This window comes from Manacus vitellinus, unplaced genomic scaffold, assembly GCF_001715985.3.
Source record: "Manacus vitellinus isolate BGI_N305 unplaced genomic scaffold, ASM171598v3 scaffold_8_pilon, whole genome shotgun sequence".
NCBI classification, from domain to species: Eukaryota; Metazoa; Chordata; class Aves; order Passeriformes; family Pipridae; genus Manacus; species Manacus vitellinus.
Window position 1 is genome coordinate 8046067 of NW_021940864.1, and position 19141 is coordinate 8065207.

The 19141-nt window shown below is 37.3% G+C and overlaps 1 protein-coding gene across 8 annotated transcripts in view; it reads left to right on the forward strand.

The window, feature by feature from the left end:
- The window catches only part of ESRRG (estrogen related receptor gamma), a 366229-nt gene that overhangs the window by 315094 nt on the left and 31994 nt on the right, over positions 1-19141 (forward strand). For all 8 annotated transcript variants that reach the window (XM_018085061.3, XM_018085063.3, XM_025896385.2 and 5 more), the window contains 2 exons: positions 1225-1335; positions 5744-5905. In XM_018085061.3, coding sequence (XP_017940550.1) covers positions 1225-1335; positions 5744-5905 — 273 coding nt within the window. The remainder of the gene's footprint in view (positions 1-1224; positions 1336-5743; positions 5906-19141) is intronic.

The window sequence follows — 19141 nt, forward strand, 5'->3', positions numbered from 1 at the left end:
GTGACTAGACTGCGCTACCAGTGCAGGTTCATAAGCAGTAAACTCTATGCTGTGTTCTTCTTGCTGTGCACATAAACCATAACTTCTTTGGTGATGGCTTCCCCTGCTGTCCAGAAGCCAGTTCTGGAGATATTTTGTGCAAGGGAGAAGAGAGATGGGAAGTAGTAGAGTAGAGCACAGTAATGGCAGTAGAAAATATAAATAGAGGGAGGAGAGCTAAAATAGACAATGAAAAGAAGAGTGAGAAAGTGAGTTGCACTTTATTACATTGCTCACAGGGATCATTGATAAGTAATGTGTCCTTGCATTCTTGTGTAGTTAAGTCCATGTCATCAGGGACAAATTTTGCACTTGGTATTACTTGTCCTGTTGCCCTGCATATGTGCCAAGTTTTTCAACTTCAGTATTATGTTACTACTTGGTTATAGTCACATTCATCCTGGTTGTCTGGAAATTTGCCTGGGTGACTCAGAAAGAAATATTTCATTGTTTTATAGGACCTACCATCTTTCCACCTTTTTTCATTTTGTTGATGAGAGCAGCTGTAGCTTGTTTCAGGAAGGTAAACTCCTATATATCTGTACTAAACAGGTAGCAGAGTGCTTTCTTAAAGCAATGAACAGTATGGAGGTAGAACACAAATGTTAATTCATTGTTGATGACATCTAAATGCACAGCTGTACAATTTCTTTCAAACCTTCATGAACCATTTCAGGTCTTTAAGCCACATATATATTCTGACTTTACTAAGGATACTTAGTTTGTACCCTCTGGCTATGTTAATCCATCTTAATTAGAAGCATTGGTTTTGACTATCTAAACTTTATACAGCACTCATTGTTTCTAAAGTTCTAATTCTCTGTACTGCTCTACTCATAATATTAGGCTTCTGTATCTCTGAACTTCTGCTTCTGGCAAAGATGACTGAAGATCAGACTCTCAAATGGAAGCTAAACTTGTTAGCTGTTTGTAATAATATGTAAAAATGAATGAATGGTTTTAAACAAACAGGAAATTATGCTGTATATTTAGTCTTGCATGTGTGAAAATCCAAACAGCTTGCAAATACGTGTAGTGCTGATTTCCATTGCTTTCTGAAATGAATCTTTTGAAATAAACATGCTTTTAATATAAATATTGGAAGGCAGGAAGTAGAAGATTGTTACCTTAAAGGCAACCTCATAATACATTTAATTACATGTTTGCTTATTTTTCCAAATGTAGGTGTCCGCCTAGACAGAGTACGTGGAGGTCGCCAGAAGTACAAGCGCAGAATAGATGCAGAGAATAGCCCGTACCTGAACCCTCAGCTAGTTCAGCCAGCAAAAAAGCCATGTGAGTACACCAGATACACAAAATTTCTCTTTGAGTACAAGGTATTGACTTCTAGTCCTCTTTGCTAAGCTCCTTCTGACTGGAACAAGGATTTGGTCAGAGGATATTGCCATGAAGACTATATCAATTTAGCTGTTAACAGGTTTTGTTTTAAATATGCTCATCTTTCTCAAGTGGAGTTGAACAGAGAGTGTTTTTTACAGGTGGAAGTGTAAAAAGCATGGTTTATGCAGTGCAAATTTTACATTTACAGGTTATCTTTATTTTCAGTGGTACATAAAATGGTTCATACTGTGATCATTAGCTCATTGAGGCTTCTACTTTCAGATTTCACAAGAAAGTGATTTTTGTAGTTTTCACTAACTAAATGAGTTTGACTGCTCAACCTCCCAATGAAAATACATTAAGAGCCTCATTAATTTATACCTATAGATTAATACACTACCTAGCATTAGATTAAAACAGCAATATGCCACACTAATAACAAAGAAGAGATTGGTAGTTTGGGCTCTAGTACCCTCTTCGATTTTTTTGCTTTGTTTTGTTATGTTTTAATAATGTCCTTGATTGTATCTTGCTAGGCTGAAATTAAGAGGGAGAGAGAGAGATGATCATCTCATTGCTAAAATACAAGTTCCATCCTCTTTGCGATTAACTAAAAATAGTTAGGGGTTTTGCTTTGCAGCTTATATAAACTCAAGCAGAGACTGTACTAATTCCATGAAGTAAATTTAATAGCATTATAGCTGTAGTGCAAGAGGTTGGTGTATTACCCTGAAAAGGCATAACGCCGTATTAAGTATTGTAAACTCCTCTGAATTCAAACGAGAATACACATGTCCAGTTGCTCCTGCAGAGAAGGTTAATTTGCTCCTAAAATGGATAAGTAAACCAGAGAAATAAGGAGGGCAAATTCCTCCTTGTCTCCCATTTGCCTCTGCCCCTAAGCCTCTGACAAAACACATGTCAGTTTTAGCCTCTTGAAAATACCTGGCTGTATTGAAAATGGAATTTGTTTCCGATCGTGTTCCCCAGTAGGGGACAGTGCTGTGTACAATACGTTTGAGCATATGGGGATCTGGAGAGCAAATAAACAGTCTTTGAACTCTAAGTGAAAGGGCATTTTAGCTGTGTCAGAGAAAAAACAGCCAGTTTTACATAAAATTAAGGCTTAAGTGAACATATGGCATAGTTTCCTTTTGCCTTTCCAAAAAACATTATGCTGATTATATTCCTTCAATTGTCCAATCTGGCATCTTCTACTCAGCCTCCATAAGCTGTCCCACTGTTCTGTAAATACAATCTAGGGCTGCACTAAGCAGATTTTGCACATTATAATAAAAACTTTCTGATAATACAATAAAATTTAATAAACTCTAATGCTTAATTTCATTAGAGGTTTAGTTTTCCTGGGTGCACAGATTTTCAGTTTTTCAATTACTTGATATTGTCATTGAGTAGAAAGATTGGTAGCCTAACATACCAAAAAAGCCAAGACCAAACAGACCAAAAAAAAAAAAATAAATTGCAACCCAAAAGCTGCAAGCTCTTAAGGCATGAACTGAGGTTAATGCAATTGTACCAAAACCCAGGAATCTCTGTGTAAACCCATGATTACTGCAAAGTGGTACATTACCTTTAAGACTTTAACTACACCAATTTCTTTAAGCTCCATTTGCCTGAGATAAACTAACCTCCTCATAAATCATTGCTCATTATCTAAGTGCCTCCCTTTTTCTTAGCTTGTCCAATTACAAACATTTCTGTAACAAACATTTCTAAAACTTAATTTTCAAATCTTGACAGATAAGTGTCCAGACTTGAAAGAGTTGAATTGGGTTTGTGTGGAAGTAGCCTGGGAGATTTTCTGGACCCAGACTGATAGTTTGTGTGTAACAAAGGCGCAGGAATGAAAATTGGGTTCTATTGATTCTAATTAGGGAAACATTAAATAAGATTTACCTAGAAACAGTGCTCATGGCTATTCAATTTCCTGAGTGATGGAGTTTTCTAAGTACATCCAAAATTTTCCAATGTTTTATACTAGTGCATGAGCCAATACATGTAGCTTTTTCCCTCTACAGGGCGAGAACAGGTGCCTGGAGGAACTTTCCTACAGCTGCTTCTGATCTATAGTGTATTTTCCAGCTTCACCATGGACTATAATGGTCTGCTTGTAGATCTTATTAATTGCAAAATCAAAAAAAAAAAAAAAAGAGATTTTGTGAATCCTGAATCAAAATATACAATATTCCTGAATCATTTAGAGAATACCATTGGTGAGGAACCTCATGCAAAAATGGAAGAGGTTCTTTGGCCATTTCTTCTGTTGTATGGAAAAAACCCCCATAACTTGGGGATGAGAGGACATTCATTTATAACTGGTTAAAACATCACAAAGTTGAAGTCCTCAACTACATATGTTTAGATGTTAAGAAACTCTGTAATTCATTTATTCTACTTTTCAAACCATGTAAAAATATTGGAATTTGGGAGGAAGTAATATTAATTTTTCTCTCTCCCATGTTTTCTGTGTGAAATTGAACAGGATATGAAGAGACTGTTTAAAAGAATTAAAAAAATGTCTAAAGGCTGTTTGCCAATATAAGTTGAAACTATCACCTGTCATCTTTAAATAAGAATAGAATTCTTCATTAATCAGTTTGATAATCAGGAGAATATTGAGATCAAGAATTGCTCAGTTGGCCTGATTCCTATAGTTCATATAAAGCATGAATGTATCCCCTTGTAATAAAACATGCTTGATGTGATGGTTTCCAGTTGGCTCTTGCACTTATTATATGAAAGACTAACATATATCACAACTTCTGACACACAAATTTGGAATAAGGCAAAAATTGTTGAGACAGTAGATCAGAATCAAGGAGTCTGTGTCACAAAAGAGCTATAAAGTATCAGAAATCTGAATCAAGTGAGTATGCTATGGAAATATGTCATGGGCACTGCTGGGCAAGTCACATCCCAGTCAGCTTCCATTGCAGGAGGACAGTGTGTTCCATCCTGTGACTTATATGCAGATGGCGAAAATTATACTAATTCTGACAGCTTTCTCTCCAGTCAGAAAATACTTGGCATCTTCTCCATTTATATCAAGCCCCATAACTCTTTATCCCACCAAAGGGAACAGATTTGTGTAAAATGACTGAAAGGTGCCTTTTGGGCTTTAAATTCTGATGGTGCATTTGAGGTCACATGAAGAATAAAATGTAACTATATTGGGAAATATAGTAATGTATCCTGTATTAGGAGGCTTAATGAATTAGTCCGTTTTCCATTCTTCAGTTCTGCCTTCTCAGAGTAATAAATCAGGCTCCTGTATAGAGATAAAATATTTCCATTGTGCCTTCACATAGTGCTCATTTTATGTTTATCCTACTTATAGAACAGCAACACTGTATTGTAAATCTTCCAGGCTCTTCTCCTCTTTTTTCCTCTCTGCACTTTTCCATATAACTTAATTGATTATTCCAAATAGATTTCACAAGTCATCTGGATGAAAAAGTAAATACTACACACATGAATGGAAATGCTACATAGATAAAAATAAGCAGTATGTGACTATGATAAAGTATCATTCTTTGCACAAAACAAGTTTTCTGAGGTAAAGTTTGCATACTTTTATAGTTTTACACTCTTTATTCTCATTGATTTTAAGGTTATTCCTGTTGGAAAATGAAAGAAGATATTAGGGTATTTTTGCACTTAAGAAGCTAATTGTATACATGATTCCAAGTTTCTGTGTTTCGCTGAACATGAAGTTCATGTAAGACAACACCCCATTTTTCTTACAGTATAGGCCCCAAGGAATACAGGTTCATTCTTAACATTTCAACAGAAGGATACTCTTAATTTAAGATATCTGAGATAATGAACGCTTAGAAAGTCCTGAGATCAGTTTTGTGGCTATAGTTTAACAGCAACATCTTAATAGAAAGAATGGTAGTTGGAGTTGGTGACAGAAGGTGCAGAATTCAGTGACTGACTAACTGCTTGTGGTAGCTACTCGCTCAAAAAGTACACTTGCCTTTGGGAATGGGAGGGTTAGAGGAAGGCAAAACTTTTCTATTTGTGCAGTCCAAAGTACATTATAATGCATGAATCTTTTTCTGTAAGGTTTGTACTTCAGTAACAGAAGGTAATCATGTATTTCTATGTTCCATTAAATTTACTATATTATGAACATACATGTCTGGCTTGATAAACATTGTTAATGGATCAGATTTGTTTGTGCTGTAACCACTTGTAGAAGCCTATGAAGTTATGATAACGTGTAATTAGGTTGAGTGTCTTAAGACAAATTCTTGTGCACTTTGAAATCTGAGCCATCTGTTTGAAATGTAGAATGATACTACTGGTGATCTCGTACTGTTCTGGACTGTTTTTGCAGATAACAAAATTGTCTCCCATTTGCTGGTGGCTGAACCAGAGAAGATCTATGCTATGCCTGACCCCACTGTTCCAGACAGTGACATCAAAGCACTTACCACTCTTTGTGACCTGGCAGACAGAGAACTGGTGGTGATCATTGGATGGGCTAAGCATATTCCAGGTACATACAGTATTTATTGCAAATAGATAACATACAGAAATCATTGCATGGGTTTTTCTCTTCTGGTAAAAAATACTATTTTTTCTCTCCCTACAGTGCATAAAGTTTTCTTAAGACTCCAGTTAATTCATATAGAACATAGGTTAGATAATAACATACATTACCTTAGAAGTAGTGGTATTGTCGCAGTGAGTTTTACTATGTTAATAAGTTTTACATACTGCTTAGTGAATTAATTTTTTTCATGTATTGCTTTTACTAAGATAAACTTACCTTGCTATCCAGAGCATCAGCCTGGTATGAAGGGTAGTGCAAGTCCTCTCCCCTGTAGTCATCTGATTCAGCATTACTTGAATTTAAGTCTGGCTGCTCTGTAACATAAATGCTGCACTACCTTATACTGACCAGAGGAGGTGAAAAAATTCAGTTATATTTTGACGTGGCGCAGAGGAATTGTTCTCTTCATTGAACTAGAGTGAGAACAGGATTGTACCAGCAATTCAGTAGAAAGTACTGAATTGTACCAAAAAGTCTCCTCTTACGACTTAGTATTTCCTTGATCTGCATGAAATGGACTGCAGTCTACTTCACGTTAGTGCACTGATACTGTAAAAGCTGACTGGCACTCTTATTAGCAAGAAAAATGGGGGTCATCAAAAGCAGTTTCTCAGAAGATTAGCGATTTCTTCAGATAACAATTCAGGTATGTTTTTCCCCCCAGTGCTGAGGTGTTTGTTCTTGCTCTGTGAGCTAGCAGACAAATTCAGAGAAGTCTCCAGGGTTCTCAGTCTGTCGCCTTTCACAAACAGTAAAGTCACAGAAAAAAAGACCAGCTTTCTTTATTGTTTCTTAAGGCATTTTTCTAGTCCAGCAGATGAGTTAGCATGTTGGTGTGTTTTCATCATTAGTTTTCTAATTTTGATAGTGGAGCCTTATTAAGCATGAGACTGGATAACCTTTAATTCCTCAGAATAATACGTCATTCTAATTTTGGATGTGATTTTGTGATACTTTAATAGTAGAATAAATAATCCAGTCAGTCGTTTGTTTATCAAAGTTAAATACATTTTATTCCTAGTTTCAAAGGCAGTCGCAAAAAAATATTCTTGGGGTTTGTTGGGGTTTTTTTTACCCCTTGTATTAACCAGTTCTTCCGGGTCATCTTCGATAAATATAAATGTAATATATATATCAACACAATGAAAGAATAATAGTAACTTGTACATTTATGGAGTATTATTTCGGATGAAAGACAACAACCTACAGACTCTAAAATAGTCAATATGCGACTTGAAATTTAGTCACTCTCTATTGCCACAAACGGTGTATAAACAAGCTCTTGTATCACAAGCAATGTTTTTCTGGTACAGTTAACTTATTTCTGTCTCCTTAAACTAGTTTGTCTTTATGCTTTGAATGCTACAGTAATTTCTTTAATCAAATTGATGGAAGTCCCTTTCCCAGCCCACACTGAAACCAATTTATTGGTCATGATACGCCGGCTATGTTGCTAACAGTCGTAACGAACTGTCAGGCAATATCGCAGTGGAGCTAATTTGAAGTCATTAGGTGTGCAGCGTTCAGGCAACAATTTGTTACAGTGGTTAGGAACACAGCTGACATTTCTGAATGGCTTTGTTCAGAGCAGTTCTAGATGAGCCCAAGCAAATTGTAAACTAATTTAAACATCACTCTATATTATAGTAGCTACTTTGTCTTACACTGGTTGTTAATAAAGCACCCCAAATTAAGTCAGAGTGAGTTAAGTAGGTGAGTTTGAGTTTTATCTTTAGAAGATACTTAGATCACCTTAACCAAAATAGAGTAGCTCTCAAAGAAGTCAGTCATGCTCCATAGCAGTTTCAGGGAAACTTTTGTCGGTTTGATTTGTGAATATGCTGGGGAGCTTTGATTTGGCTGGAGGGATGAGAAGAGCAGAGGGATGAGACCGAGCAGCCTTTAAAATGATGGCTTTGGTTAGTTTGGAAAAGGTATTGGATGCCGTAAACTGGCCTTGAAAATTTAAAGTCTGTGATCTGAACCAGTTGAGGAACATTTCTGCCGTGAGACATCATTTTAGTACAAAGTAGATTCAAAACTGTAGCTACACTGGTAAAGCCACACAAGGTAAGTTTACTTACCTGATTCCATTTACAAATGAGAAGGAAAAAAACCCCAGGAAATTAAGACAATGTTTTTGTAAGCCTTCAGCTAACAGAGAACAGTGATAAAATCCGTGCTTGTTTTCTGGCGTTTGAATGCAAAAATCAAAATGCAAAAGGGCTGGACATGCTAAAGGGCAAGTGATGAGCTTTTGTAGCTGGATTTTGAATGATGGAGTACTGCTGAACTTGGACTGCCTACACTCAGCTAATGTCTGGCAAAAAACAACTTGTAGAAGAGCCTGTACTGGTGCTAGCTTTCTAATCTAACAAATGTTACTAGAGGTAGAAACATAAGAGAATGGGGAAAAGGGTGCAAATTGCATAAAAGTTCACTGTAGCTTGGCAGACTAAGTAAATCCTTGGTATAAGTCTCTTCGAGTCGATTAATTATACCAGTAGTGAATTTGTGCCTAGCACAGCAAAGCAGCAATCAGCAAATCTTTCTTTACTATAGTGATTTCTTAAGGTTCAGTGTAATTAAAGGCCCTTATATATCAGGTGCTTAATAACTAATAAAGATTTCAACTGTAAAGCATTGCAATGTAAAATTTGTCTTTGCGGAAGAAACCGAAACAATGTTTTTGCTACTCCAAAAGAAATTCTTTTAATGGGATTATCTATGGAAAGGTAACAATGCAATATGCGTTCTGCCCTGGCCAACCATTTCCCGTTGCAGTCATAAACTAAAAAATGTTTTCAAATTATACAAAGTTCAAGTGCTTTCATAAAATCATTAGTATTTTTGTGGTATTGGAAACATTTCAATACTTGCTTTTATTGAATGAAAAGTCTATACAATCTACAAAAGAAAATATTGAAAGAAAAATATATATGGAAAGCCTTTATCAGTAAATAGAATTAGTCTCCTTGCATTTATAAATCAAATAAATGGAAAGTGTGTTGTTATGAAACATGACCATGTCTTATCTGAAGAAGAAAAAGATCACAATGGCATTAGGAAATGCTTGACTTTAGTTAGAGAGGCGTAAGGGCACAAGAACAGATGATGGTGCCCTAATAGCCCTTTTTAAGAATGACAGGGCCCCGCCATTAGCATCCTTTTATATCCTTGGAAATTGCTCATGCCTCGCTTTTATGGTTCCTATCTGCCTGACTCTTTTTTATTTCTCTTTCAATTTCATCCGCGCTCGGATAAGCGCATGCTAACACAATATGATTGAGCTGTAAAATGGAACGCTGTCGCCTCTAATCTCTTTTATGTAGATATGGAGGTACTTCCACACTCCACTTCATTCTCTCTCCATTGTTGGCCTTTTTAGAATGTGTTGCCGAGTAATGGAGGCTCAGTCAAATATTAGAGCTAGGTTTCACAGGGTGTGATAAGAAGATTATCGGCCCAGCAGTCAGATCTATTGTTGTTCTTTGTGTCAGATTAAAATATTCTGATGTACTGTAACTTCGTTAGTAAAATATTGGAGGTGCTTAGGGAGAGGCTGATGCTGCCTCATCTCCTGCCTGATGAGACAAAACTCCTATTAACTGACCTAAATAAATTGTAGATATATTATAAAGCCTCTGTAAGACTTTTATTTATTTTATTTCACTTTGTTTCATTTTATTTCATTTTATATCTTCTAAATAAGGGAGCCTTTCATAATTCAGTGTTTTCTGGTGGTTGAGTTTCCTACCCTTTGCACTGTATTTTGGGAAGTTTCCATTTTATATTTGGTCACGTTATATTGATTAAACTTTTGCAGTATGGAGCTCCATTCTGCTGATACCTGGTCACAGTATCAGAGTTGTTTAGACTTGATTTCTGTAATGTAACTCTCTTGTTGACATTCAGCAAAAATGCGCAACGTTCTTTCATATTAAGTGGAGGCAGCAAACATTAAGCTCTTAAAAATGTGCATAACAGGAAGCTAAAGACAAAATGTTCTCTAAAAAATTTGCATGCATGAAAAAACATCAACCAGACCATAGAAATCAACTTTTTTGCACTTAAGATGAAAAATTTGTTTGGAAACAGTAAATCAGACTAATACATCAAAAATAACTAGTTACATTATTTAGTAAAATAAGCCTGCTTGTCTTCAGCTGTGTCTCTGTTTTGTTAGCAGTAACTGTGTTCAAGGGAAGGAATAGTTAGAAATTGATACTGCCACTGGTGCTAGCATTAAAAAAAAAAAAAAAAGAGGGGAGGGAGAATGATTTTGATGGAGTAAATACAAGAATGTTTTGAATATTTTAGTGCTAGTGTTAATTTTTTATGAAACATTGTTGCTCTGGCATACTCTTTGTAGAGGACAATATTTAAGCTTTCCTTTCCAAAGCAGCTTTCAGGGGTGTAGTTTAACATTCTAATACTGAATGAGAGCATGATATGCTTCAGAATTGTCATTTCTAAAATACCCTTTTCTCATCATCTGGTTCAGAAGTACCATCCCATGGAGGTAAAAGTACAGAGAAAAAGTTGACCATAGTCACTTTTGGAAAGCTGATGTTTAAGAAAGCATGAGCACTTACACATATGGTACGTCCATGCAGATATGAATTAGGTGCATATATGTACCTGTTCTCATGCACACAATTGTTTATTGTCTGCCTCTAAATGGACATACAGCATGTGTTTAAATGCCAGAGAAAAAGTCTGAATGTTGCTTTATGATCATACCTGAAATCATGTGTTGCAACGACCCGGTATATGTAATAACATACATTGAAGCCATAACCAGCATCCTGTTTATGCCCAGATCTTTCTCTGTATGGTTATTGGGGCAGCTAGTACAGAATCTCAGCACTGTAAGAGAAATAGGTGTCTTCCTGTATGTCTGTGCCACGCTGCTTGCTGCTGTAAAATTTGTTCTTTCTGCTGAGGTTGAGGCCTTTTCTAGTCTCTTGTGCTGTTAGCTGAATTTAGGACCACTTCAGACATGAGGAGGACTCCTGCAGCTTTCTAAGAGCACCCCATCACAGACTGCCTGTCCCTCCACAGACAGGTAGACTTGTAAATGTGGTGTTTACTGCTCACGTAACATGGAATGGAGTATGAGTTGTTAGGTGCTAAGAGGTTGGTAGTAACAATAACTTGAGCCTCTTCGGGAATCAGGACATCCTGCCCTTTAGCAATGTGCTGACTTGGATACTTTATCAAAAGCCCCGTATCTGCTCTTCTTTTAGCTCCTTCTACAAACATGCACTAAGTACAGAGACCAGACTTGCTCTTCCTATATGGAAATGTTCTTGAACTCACAGCTTGTGTGACGTGATCTAAGGCAGGCCATTCCCTGGGCCTTAAGGGTAGAGATTTCTGCCAAAAGGTTTCTCCGAAATGAATGACTTCCTTGACCTCTGTCACTGAATTGTACAGTATGGGAAATCAGCAATTGTCTGCCAGTTTTATTTTGAGCACTAGTGTGGATAGACCACCCGACACTACCAGTGTTTAAACCACCATGTCGAGTCAAGCTTCTCTAAGCAGAACAGAACAGCAGTGTGCCTAAAATGCCAGCAGTTCACCTATGCTGTCACTTGAAGTGGTAGGAATGGTGGCAATTTTCATTTCCTCATTTTTTGAAAATAGCATCACAGAGAAGGTTTAAGGGATTTTGCAAGGCAGGGAGGAAGAGGTAGGATTTCAAGGATAATGCATAAATAAACACGTCCGCAAGTCTCCAAGCCTCTTCAAAACAAAACAAGTAGTCGTGGTAGATCTGTTGGTGGTAGTCGAAAGATCTGTTTGTTTATTTTGAAATTATTTAATATATCCACCTGGGATATGGTGGTGGGCTATTCTTCATGGATCTGTAATTGAAATCAGTGGCAAAATTTCGGCTGATTTCAGTGCGAAAGAGTAGTAGGCCTTGTGTGCAACTAGGCATGCACGCAGTCTCAGTGTGTCTCCTAGTCAGAAAACACTGGTTCCAGTTCAGAACTGAGAAAGACAGCAATGGAGAGGTGAGGAGGTTTCTGTTACTGCTACACCGAAATGTCCTGGAGTAAAAAGAGCACTTTAGTTTCCAGGTTAGTTTCCACTTTCCATTTTTCACTTGCATTAAATTAACCGAGGGGGGGAGAAAAATAATCCCAAACATATAAACATCTCATCACATGCAATTATACATAGATATAAAATAAATTTGTAGTAAAACTCAAAAAAGCAAAAGAAACTCCTGCTAGTTATGACTTTAAAGTCCCTATCTATTAATTGAAAAAGCTTGTTTAAGACTAATCATCAACAAAAGCATAAGAAAGCCAAAAAATGGAATTAACAGGTAACAAAAGAACTTGGCTCAATTCTTATGTTTTAATATTGTAGGGTTTTTTGGAAAAAAATCCTTTGTTTAAATCCTTTTCTCTCAAAATCAGAAATAAATGGTGACTTTATATCTCTGTTAAGTTCACCTTTTATTCATATAAAAGTACTTGCTTTCTCCTTCTGCGTGACTGTCTCCTTTTTGTTTGGTTGGTTGGTTTGGTGTTTTTTGTTTGTTTTTTTTTTTTTTAAAACAGTCTTCTCCGCTCATGCCCCCAACATTCACACTACACTGTCTGGCTGTTGGACTTTTTTTTTTTCCCAGTGTCCCCCTTTATCTGCCTCAACCAATCTCCAAATGAATGCATGTCTATCATGGCCTTAGCTTTGACACTCTGGATATATTGATTAATAGTTGCCCTAAGCTCCTTTTAGCAAATCAAATTTTCACTTTTAGCAAGGATTTCGCCTCTGATTTATTCAGCAAAGTGAAATGCACTAAATTGACTTTGACATTCAGGGAAAATGGCTGAAAAACAAAGAGGGGAGGAAAGAGATATAAATTGTGTGGCAGCTGGAGACTTCAAGCATAAAAGAGGCAGTTTTCTATAGAATATCACTGGTTAATTTGGAAACACGCGTTTAAACAGCAGTACAAATTATTTTCTTAAAATTAGATGTTTTTTAGACTGAGGATTTGGGATATAATAAGGTTTACTTAGCAAAGTGCAATATATTCAACCCAAATTCATCACTTGCTAATCATGGTGCAAGTGTGGGATCCACTTTTGTTGCCACTAATAATTATTATGTTAAACGAGAGCCAAAGAGGTTTCTGAGTAGTTTTATAATGAGGTGCTAAATTGGTAAATATCTTCCTACCATTGCATTATGTTGTTCACTCCTGTCGCCCTTTAAAAATAAGAAATGATTAATAAAAAGAGAGCAAATCAACAGTAATGAATGCCAGTGCTTTTCATTTTCTTTCTGTAAATAAAAATGGCTATTATTTGAGTCTTAAATGCAAAAGTGTAAAAAGATGTAACAGCCATTTGCTATTACGCTTCTAGCAAAACCAAGAGTGTTGTATTACCCTGGGTGACTTGTAGACTGACTTACAGACCCTGCTTCCTTGCTTGTAAATGTTGTATCAGGAGGCTGAAAATGCCCCCTCGCATATTTGCAAGTGTTCGAGTGCACTGCTAAATAGAATAAAGGAGAAGGGAAAAGAATGAAAAGGAATTATTAATTTGTTCCATTAGCACTTCTGGATGTTTTTGAAGGGAGGTGTACAAAATGCTAAATAAAATTGGAGGAAATGGTTTGGTCTTGTTCAGTGATCAGACATTACAACAAAAAGTAAAAAAAAAAAATGCATGTGGTAGTTTGCTCAGTTAATCTATAGAGACAGACCAGGAGCCTTTGGTAGGATCAGTTGTCATGGATGTACAAGTCAAATGTGCTGTGCCAGCCTCTGTTGTTTAAGGATCTGGCCCTGAAGGGATAAATCTCCATCAGTAGTCAGTGTATCAGTGGGAGCTGAGAGTTTCCTTTGTCCCCTGTGTGTACTCACCACCTCAGGACTCTGCAGCAGTGTGCAGAATTGAGCTTTAAGCAAGTATTTCCACTCAGAGGACAACAATACTCACCTTTGTACCCACTTCTTGTGTGACAAACAGGTTTACTAGATTAGGTCTGTGTAAATTGCAGATGACTCAGTAGCAGTTTTCCTTCTTCTGAGCCAACAAGGAATTAATCTTATTACCAGAGGGTAAGAAGTCTAAATGTATCTTAACCTTTTTAATTTTACTGTAATCTCCGTTCTCTTTTTTTTCTGTAAGCAAGCTGGATGTGAGGCTTCAGTAATAATGGCTTTGTGCAAGTGGGACAGCATCTGGAGTGCCACACAGGAGATAGCTGGGCACATTAGATTTTCAGGCATGTGACCTCTTTAAAGTCATTCCATCACCCCCCCCCATAATTTAGCCAACCAATTAAATGCCAACCTTATTAAAAGGCTGCCAGTTAAGAGCATATTGTATGAAAGAATTTGAACTTCTGAAATAGTCTTTATAAGGGTGTCCTTTCCCCAAACTTCCTCTAAGTGTACAGTTCTTACTTCAAGGATGGCCAGCTTCTCACAAGGAGTGCATGGCTGCAAGGTAGGAAGATGCCTTGCTCAGAAACACAATAAGAAAGTTGGGACAAATCTTGACATTATTCTTTAAGTGAGGACTTTGCAGAAGAGGCAAATGCAGCAGAAGTGAGCCTGTCATTTATGTTCACTAAGTATCACTTCTGTATTTACAGGACTCCTCTAGAAAAATAAAGCTTTTTTTTTCATCCAGATTCACAGTTTAAAGAACATCCAAACAAAGAGTGGTTTTGGCACTTTTAAAATTCCTGAAGGCTTTGTTGGAAATAAGATAATCAATGTTACATGTCATTTAAGGTGGCATATGAAGGGATCATAGTAGACACTGGAAATGCAGAAGTAAAATTAGAGCAACATAGCCCTCTTATGGTAGCTATTTAGGCTGTTTTAATGTAAACATCTGACTTACTCATCTAACTTAGCCTCCAACAAAAATATATTTACTTTGTTCTGGGTGGGGAAGAAAAGAGCACCTTCTCGGTCATACGTGTTGATATGTAAAACCAGGATGGAATTTTCCCCCTCCTAGGAGGAAAAGAGCCAGTTGCTCAGATTGGAATTAGAGCAGACAGGTCTCCACCTGTATGACTGGGTCAGAGACACAGGATGGTCTAGTTTCCTAAAGTCAGCTGAGACCAGTTAAATACTGTAATTCTGAGAATGCCTCTACTTTCTCTCTAGATAAGTTCGGCTTCACACCTGCTTAACCTACATTAGAATAGGATTAATTACCTGAATTGCAATGCCCCCTTAGCCAGTCAGCACGTTTCTGGCAGGGCACATGGTGACCTGGGCCTGGTTATATATAGTCTGTAGATAACAGGGGAGCACCTGGGTTGTAATGGCAAGGCTCAGCCCAGCCTGATAAAAGAATCAGCAGTTTTTAAAAATGAGTCTGTAGTAATCACCCTCTGCATCAGCTGGATCACACAAGAGCTTTATGAACTTACGTCTTCATTGGTAGTAAGCTGTTTTGTTGAGCAGTGCTCAATTTGTGCACATACATTATAGGCATGTATCTGTGTTGAGAAAGAATCCCAAGAAACATAGAATCCAAAGAAACCAAGTATTTAATTACTTAGATGGAGCACTTATTCACCTGTAACTTTTGAAGTCAGGGTTCCATGTTATTTAATTCATCATCTCCAAGTTTTGTACTGTATAGCAGGCAGAAATACTTGGGTAATTTTCCATACAAAAAAAGAAACACACAGCCTTCCTTTAACTTGAAAACACGTTCTATAAAGACAAAGTTCTCTGACAGGATATTGGTCTGCCCAAGATATTTTCCATCCCAGACTCCTGAGGCACATATTATAGATGAGTGGAAATTTCACAGTATAGCTCTGACCCTTCTCCCAAGATGTTTTGTTCTGCCATGTCGTGCACCATCAGTTTCAATCAGCTGCATTAACAGTTGAGGTGAAATCAAATATTGAAATGAGACCCAACTACAGATGCAGAAGGCTCCGAGTTCAATGGAAATGGCACTTGCAGAGTAGAGTCAGCAAGCTTACCAAGTCCTGACATGTTATGCATGAGAACACCAGAGCAAAGAGTTGTGATGAGGGCGGAGAAGAGGCGGGGACAAATCTGCAATTTTCGTGCATCCAGCTGTTGGAGAGATTAAGGGGGAACAGTTTAGCAGATAATGACTGCTGCTCATACGTTTGTTCAAAGAAGAGGTTGCACTTCTTAGCATAAGTATATCATGACACTAGCAGGCTGCAGGGTATTTCTAGCCAGAGATTTTCTTCTAACTATGCTTTAGCATCATGCCTGCATTAATGAACAGGCATTAGACTCCGAACTTGCATGTATTCAACTTATATGTGGTAACATATGAAAGTTACTGTGACCCTTGTGTCTTTCTTAATTAACTGTGCTTGCAGTGAGAAGAATTTAGAGTCCTTTCCCATATCAGTCTCATGTAGAAAGCCATTCCACTCTGTGGTCTGTTCTTCACTTTTCACTAGTTTGAAGTTTCCCAGGAATAAAGTTAACTGTTGCATGGATTCAGGAACAGGTTGTTTAGTGTCAGGGAATCTTCAGCTACACGTATAACATGCAAAATGAAACCCAGATGATCTTCATTCAGTGAAACCGATAGGAGTTATTTTGAAGAGTTTTTTCACATTTTGACTTAACTGAACATTTTCCAGACACCATTAATGACTTGTGTTGAATGCTTTGCTTGATGTATTCAACCCAAATTTGGAGTTCACAGTGTTCGCAGGATTGTGCCTGGCACCCCAATGGTGATGAGTAGTTTGTACTGTGTACTGTAATCCTCATATGTGAAGCACACTGTGGACTCTCTAATGAAAAGTTCACTTGGAAACAGGGTGCTTCAGACAGGCACCAGGCACAGAGTGCTGGTAGGGCTGGGGACAAGTAGTGCACATGCTATGCAGGATTATTCCTGCTTCCTCTGTAGCATAAACCTACAGAGGGCAGTGTCTGACAAGAGGCTTAGATGGGCATTTCAGGAGATAAGAGGATGTTTTCGTGGAATATTTGCATGTTCATAACTGCAATCAGCCAGCATCAATGATAAACATACAGTCTTTCAGAGAACCTGCTTGGAGGGCAAAAAACAACACCTAAAAAGAGCTTGTGATGGGGAGATAAGAACACAGGCTGCCATGGGGCTCCTGACTTCCAGTGCTTCAGCCAACACAGATGAACTAGAATTTGCCATTGATAGCTACACCAGCAAGTGTACTGTCTCTGTGGTAGAAAGTGGTAGCTATTTATATACTGAATGGCAATACTAAACAATTTAGGAGAAGCAGTGAAGTGTGTCCTATCCAATTAAAAATGCAGTGAGAATTTTAGGTAGGCAAAATGTAATTATTTAATTGGAGTTTGACCGGGATGCTTTTCCGCTGTTAAAATAAGTATAAATTACATGAGCTATAAAACTTTAAATTATGAAAATATTTTGAGGTCTTTGAGCATGGTAATTGGAGCTATATATTCAACTTTGTTTTTATCCTGACACTTCATAATGGCTGTTCCCTAAAGCAAGCTTTTTTTTACATTATCGAATATCCCTTAGTGAAGCAAATTAGCAATCAGTCTGGAAAATATTTAAGTAGTACAATCACATTATTTACACAGGCACTTCCATTGTGCAGAGTCCTCTGTGTTCCCAAATATTTGTAGGATCACTTCCTCAGCTGTCAACATTCACGCTTGAACCTCTCTCTTTAGTAAAGCTCTATATGAAAATCCATTAAGGCCAATAGAAAGACTTGCCTTGATTTCACTGTGCTTTGGATCAATCCCTAAATATGCAGGTCACTATCTGAAACCTGTATGGACCTCAGTGCTTTACTATTTGCCTTCTACTTGAATTAACATTTTTGTTTAAATGGGGGAGGGTTACTTGGTGCAACTCCTTGCACAAAGCTTTTTTTTTATTATTTTATTATTAACGAGAAAGAGAATCCTACTATGGAGGATTCATTTACTGTAAGCAGAATAAGAGTCTGCTCTTATCTAGAACCATATTTCAGTGCTTACAGGAACATCAGCATCTGGCCAGAATGATAGAATGTTTGCTGTGAAATGTATTATGTAAGTGTTTATATTATCAATATGGTGCAGATAAAAATCTACAGAAACACTGCATTTAGCATTTGGAATAATTTTAAAACACCATCCGGCATACTTCTGGAAATAGGTTCTCTGATGCTATGACTGCAGTTAGTGACTCCAATTGCTTGAATTATATTGTCCAAAATACACTCCCCAATTAACTCATCAGGTTGAGGAATTCCAGGTATTTATTCTGTAACTTTGATACTGGTGGGGAGTGTTCTCCTGGGGTTCTCTAAATTAGAATGACTTTTCTTATGCAGTTGTTTTTTCCCCTGATTCAGCAAAGACTTTTTCATCAGAGTTTTGCTCTTTGGCTTTTTCTTCACTGCTTTTTAAGGTTTGAACACACAGTAAGTCATATCCTGGTACTCCTATTGATACATTTGTACAGTGCTGAGGTACAGGCTCCATGTTACATCCATACTTGGCTCGTTATCCTCTTATCAAGCTCTTTGCATCCCTTTGTTTATTTGAGGAGACAGGAAGACTGTGTGAAGGCTGCTTAGTCAGGGATATCAGCGTTGTTGGCAGGGGAGTGATTGCCAGTTGAAAAACAAGGCATTATTGCTCATTTTTTCCCTCTTATTAGTTTGATTACATTTGCAAATCAAATCAATCCATCAGACATGATCAGGCCTCGTCCGCATTTTAAGGAATAGTAATCTCCGTCTAATAAGATGCAAATGTGTCACATCGGTAAGTAACCAATAAATCATCGTCTTGTCTTTGGCAATCATTAAATATCAGAACCAACAGTCAATTTTTAGTATTTTCAATTTGCGATATGCCGCTGGAATATAAAGATAGATGGACGTAATTACACAAACCAAACACTATTTCAGTTCATTCCAGACAGCAAATTTAGTGGAAGGTATAACTGGCTTGTCATCACACTACATTATTCCTGGCGGTTCATGCAAAGTTCACAGACAAGCTTCAAATGGACATTGCTTTTTTTACTTCCCTTAACAACGTTCCCACTACCACCACCAAACTTCAATAAATGACTTGAAATGCTATAGGACATCACTTCCATCAGTGCACAAAAAGGCACAGGAAGAGAAACATTACCCAAAAGTCCAAAAGTTTTCTAA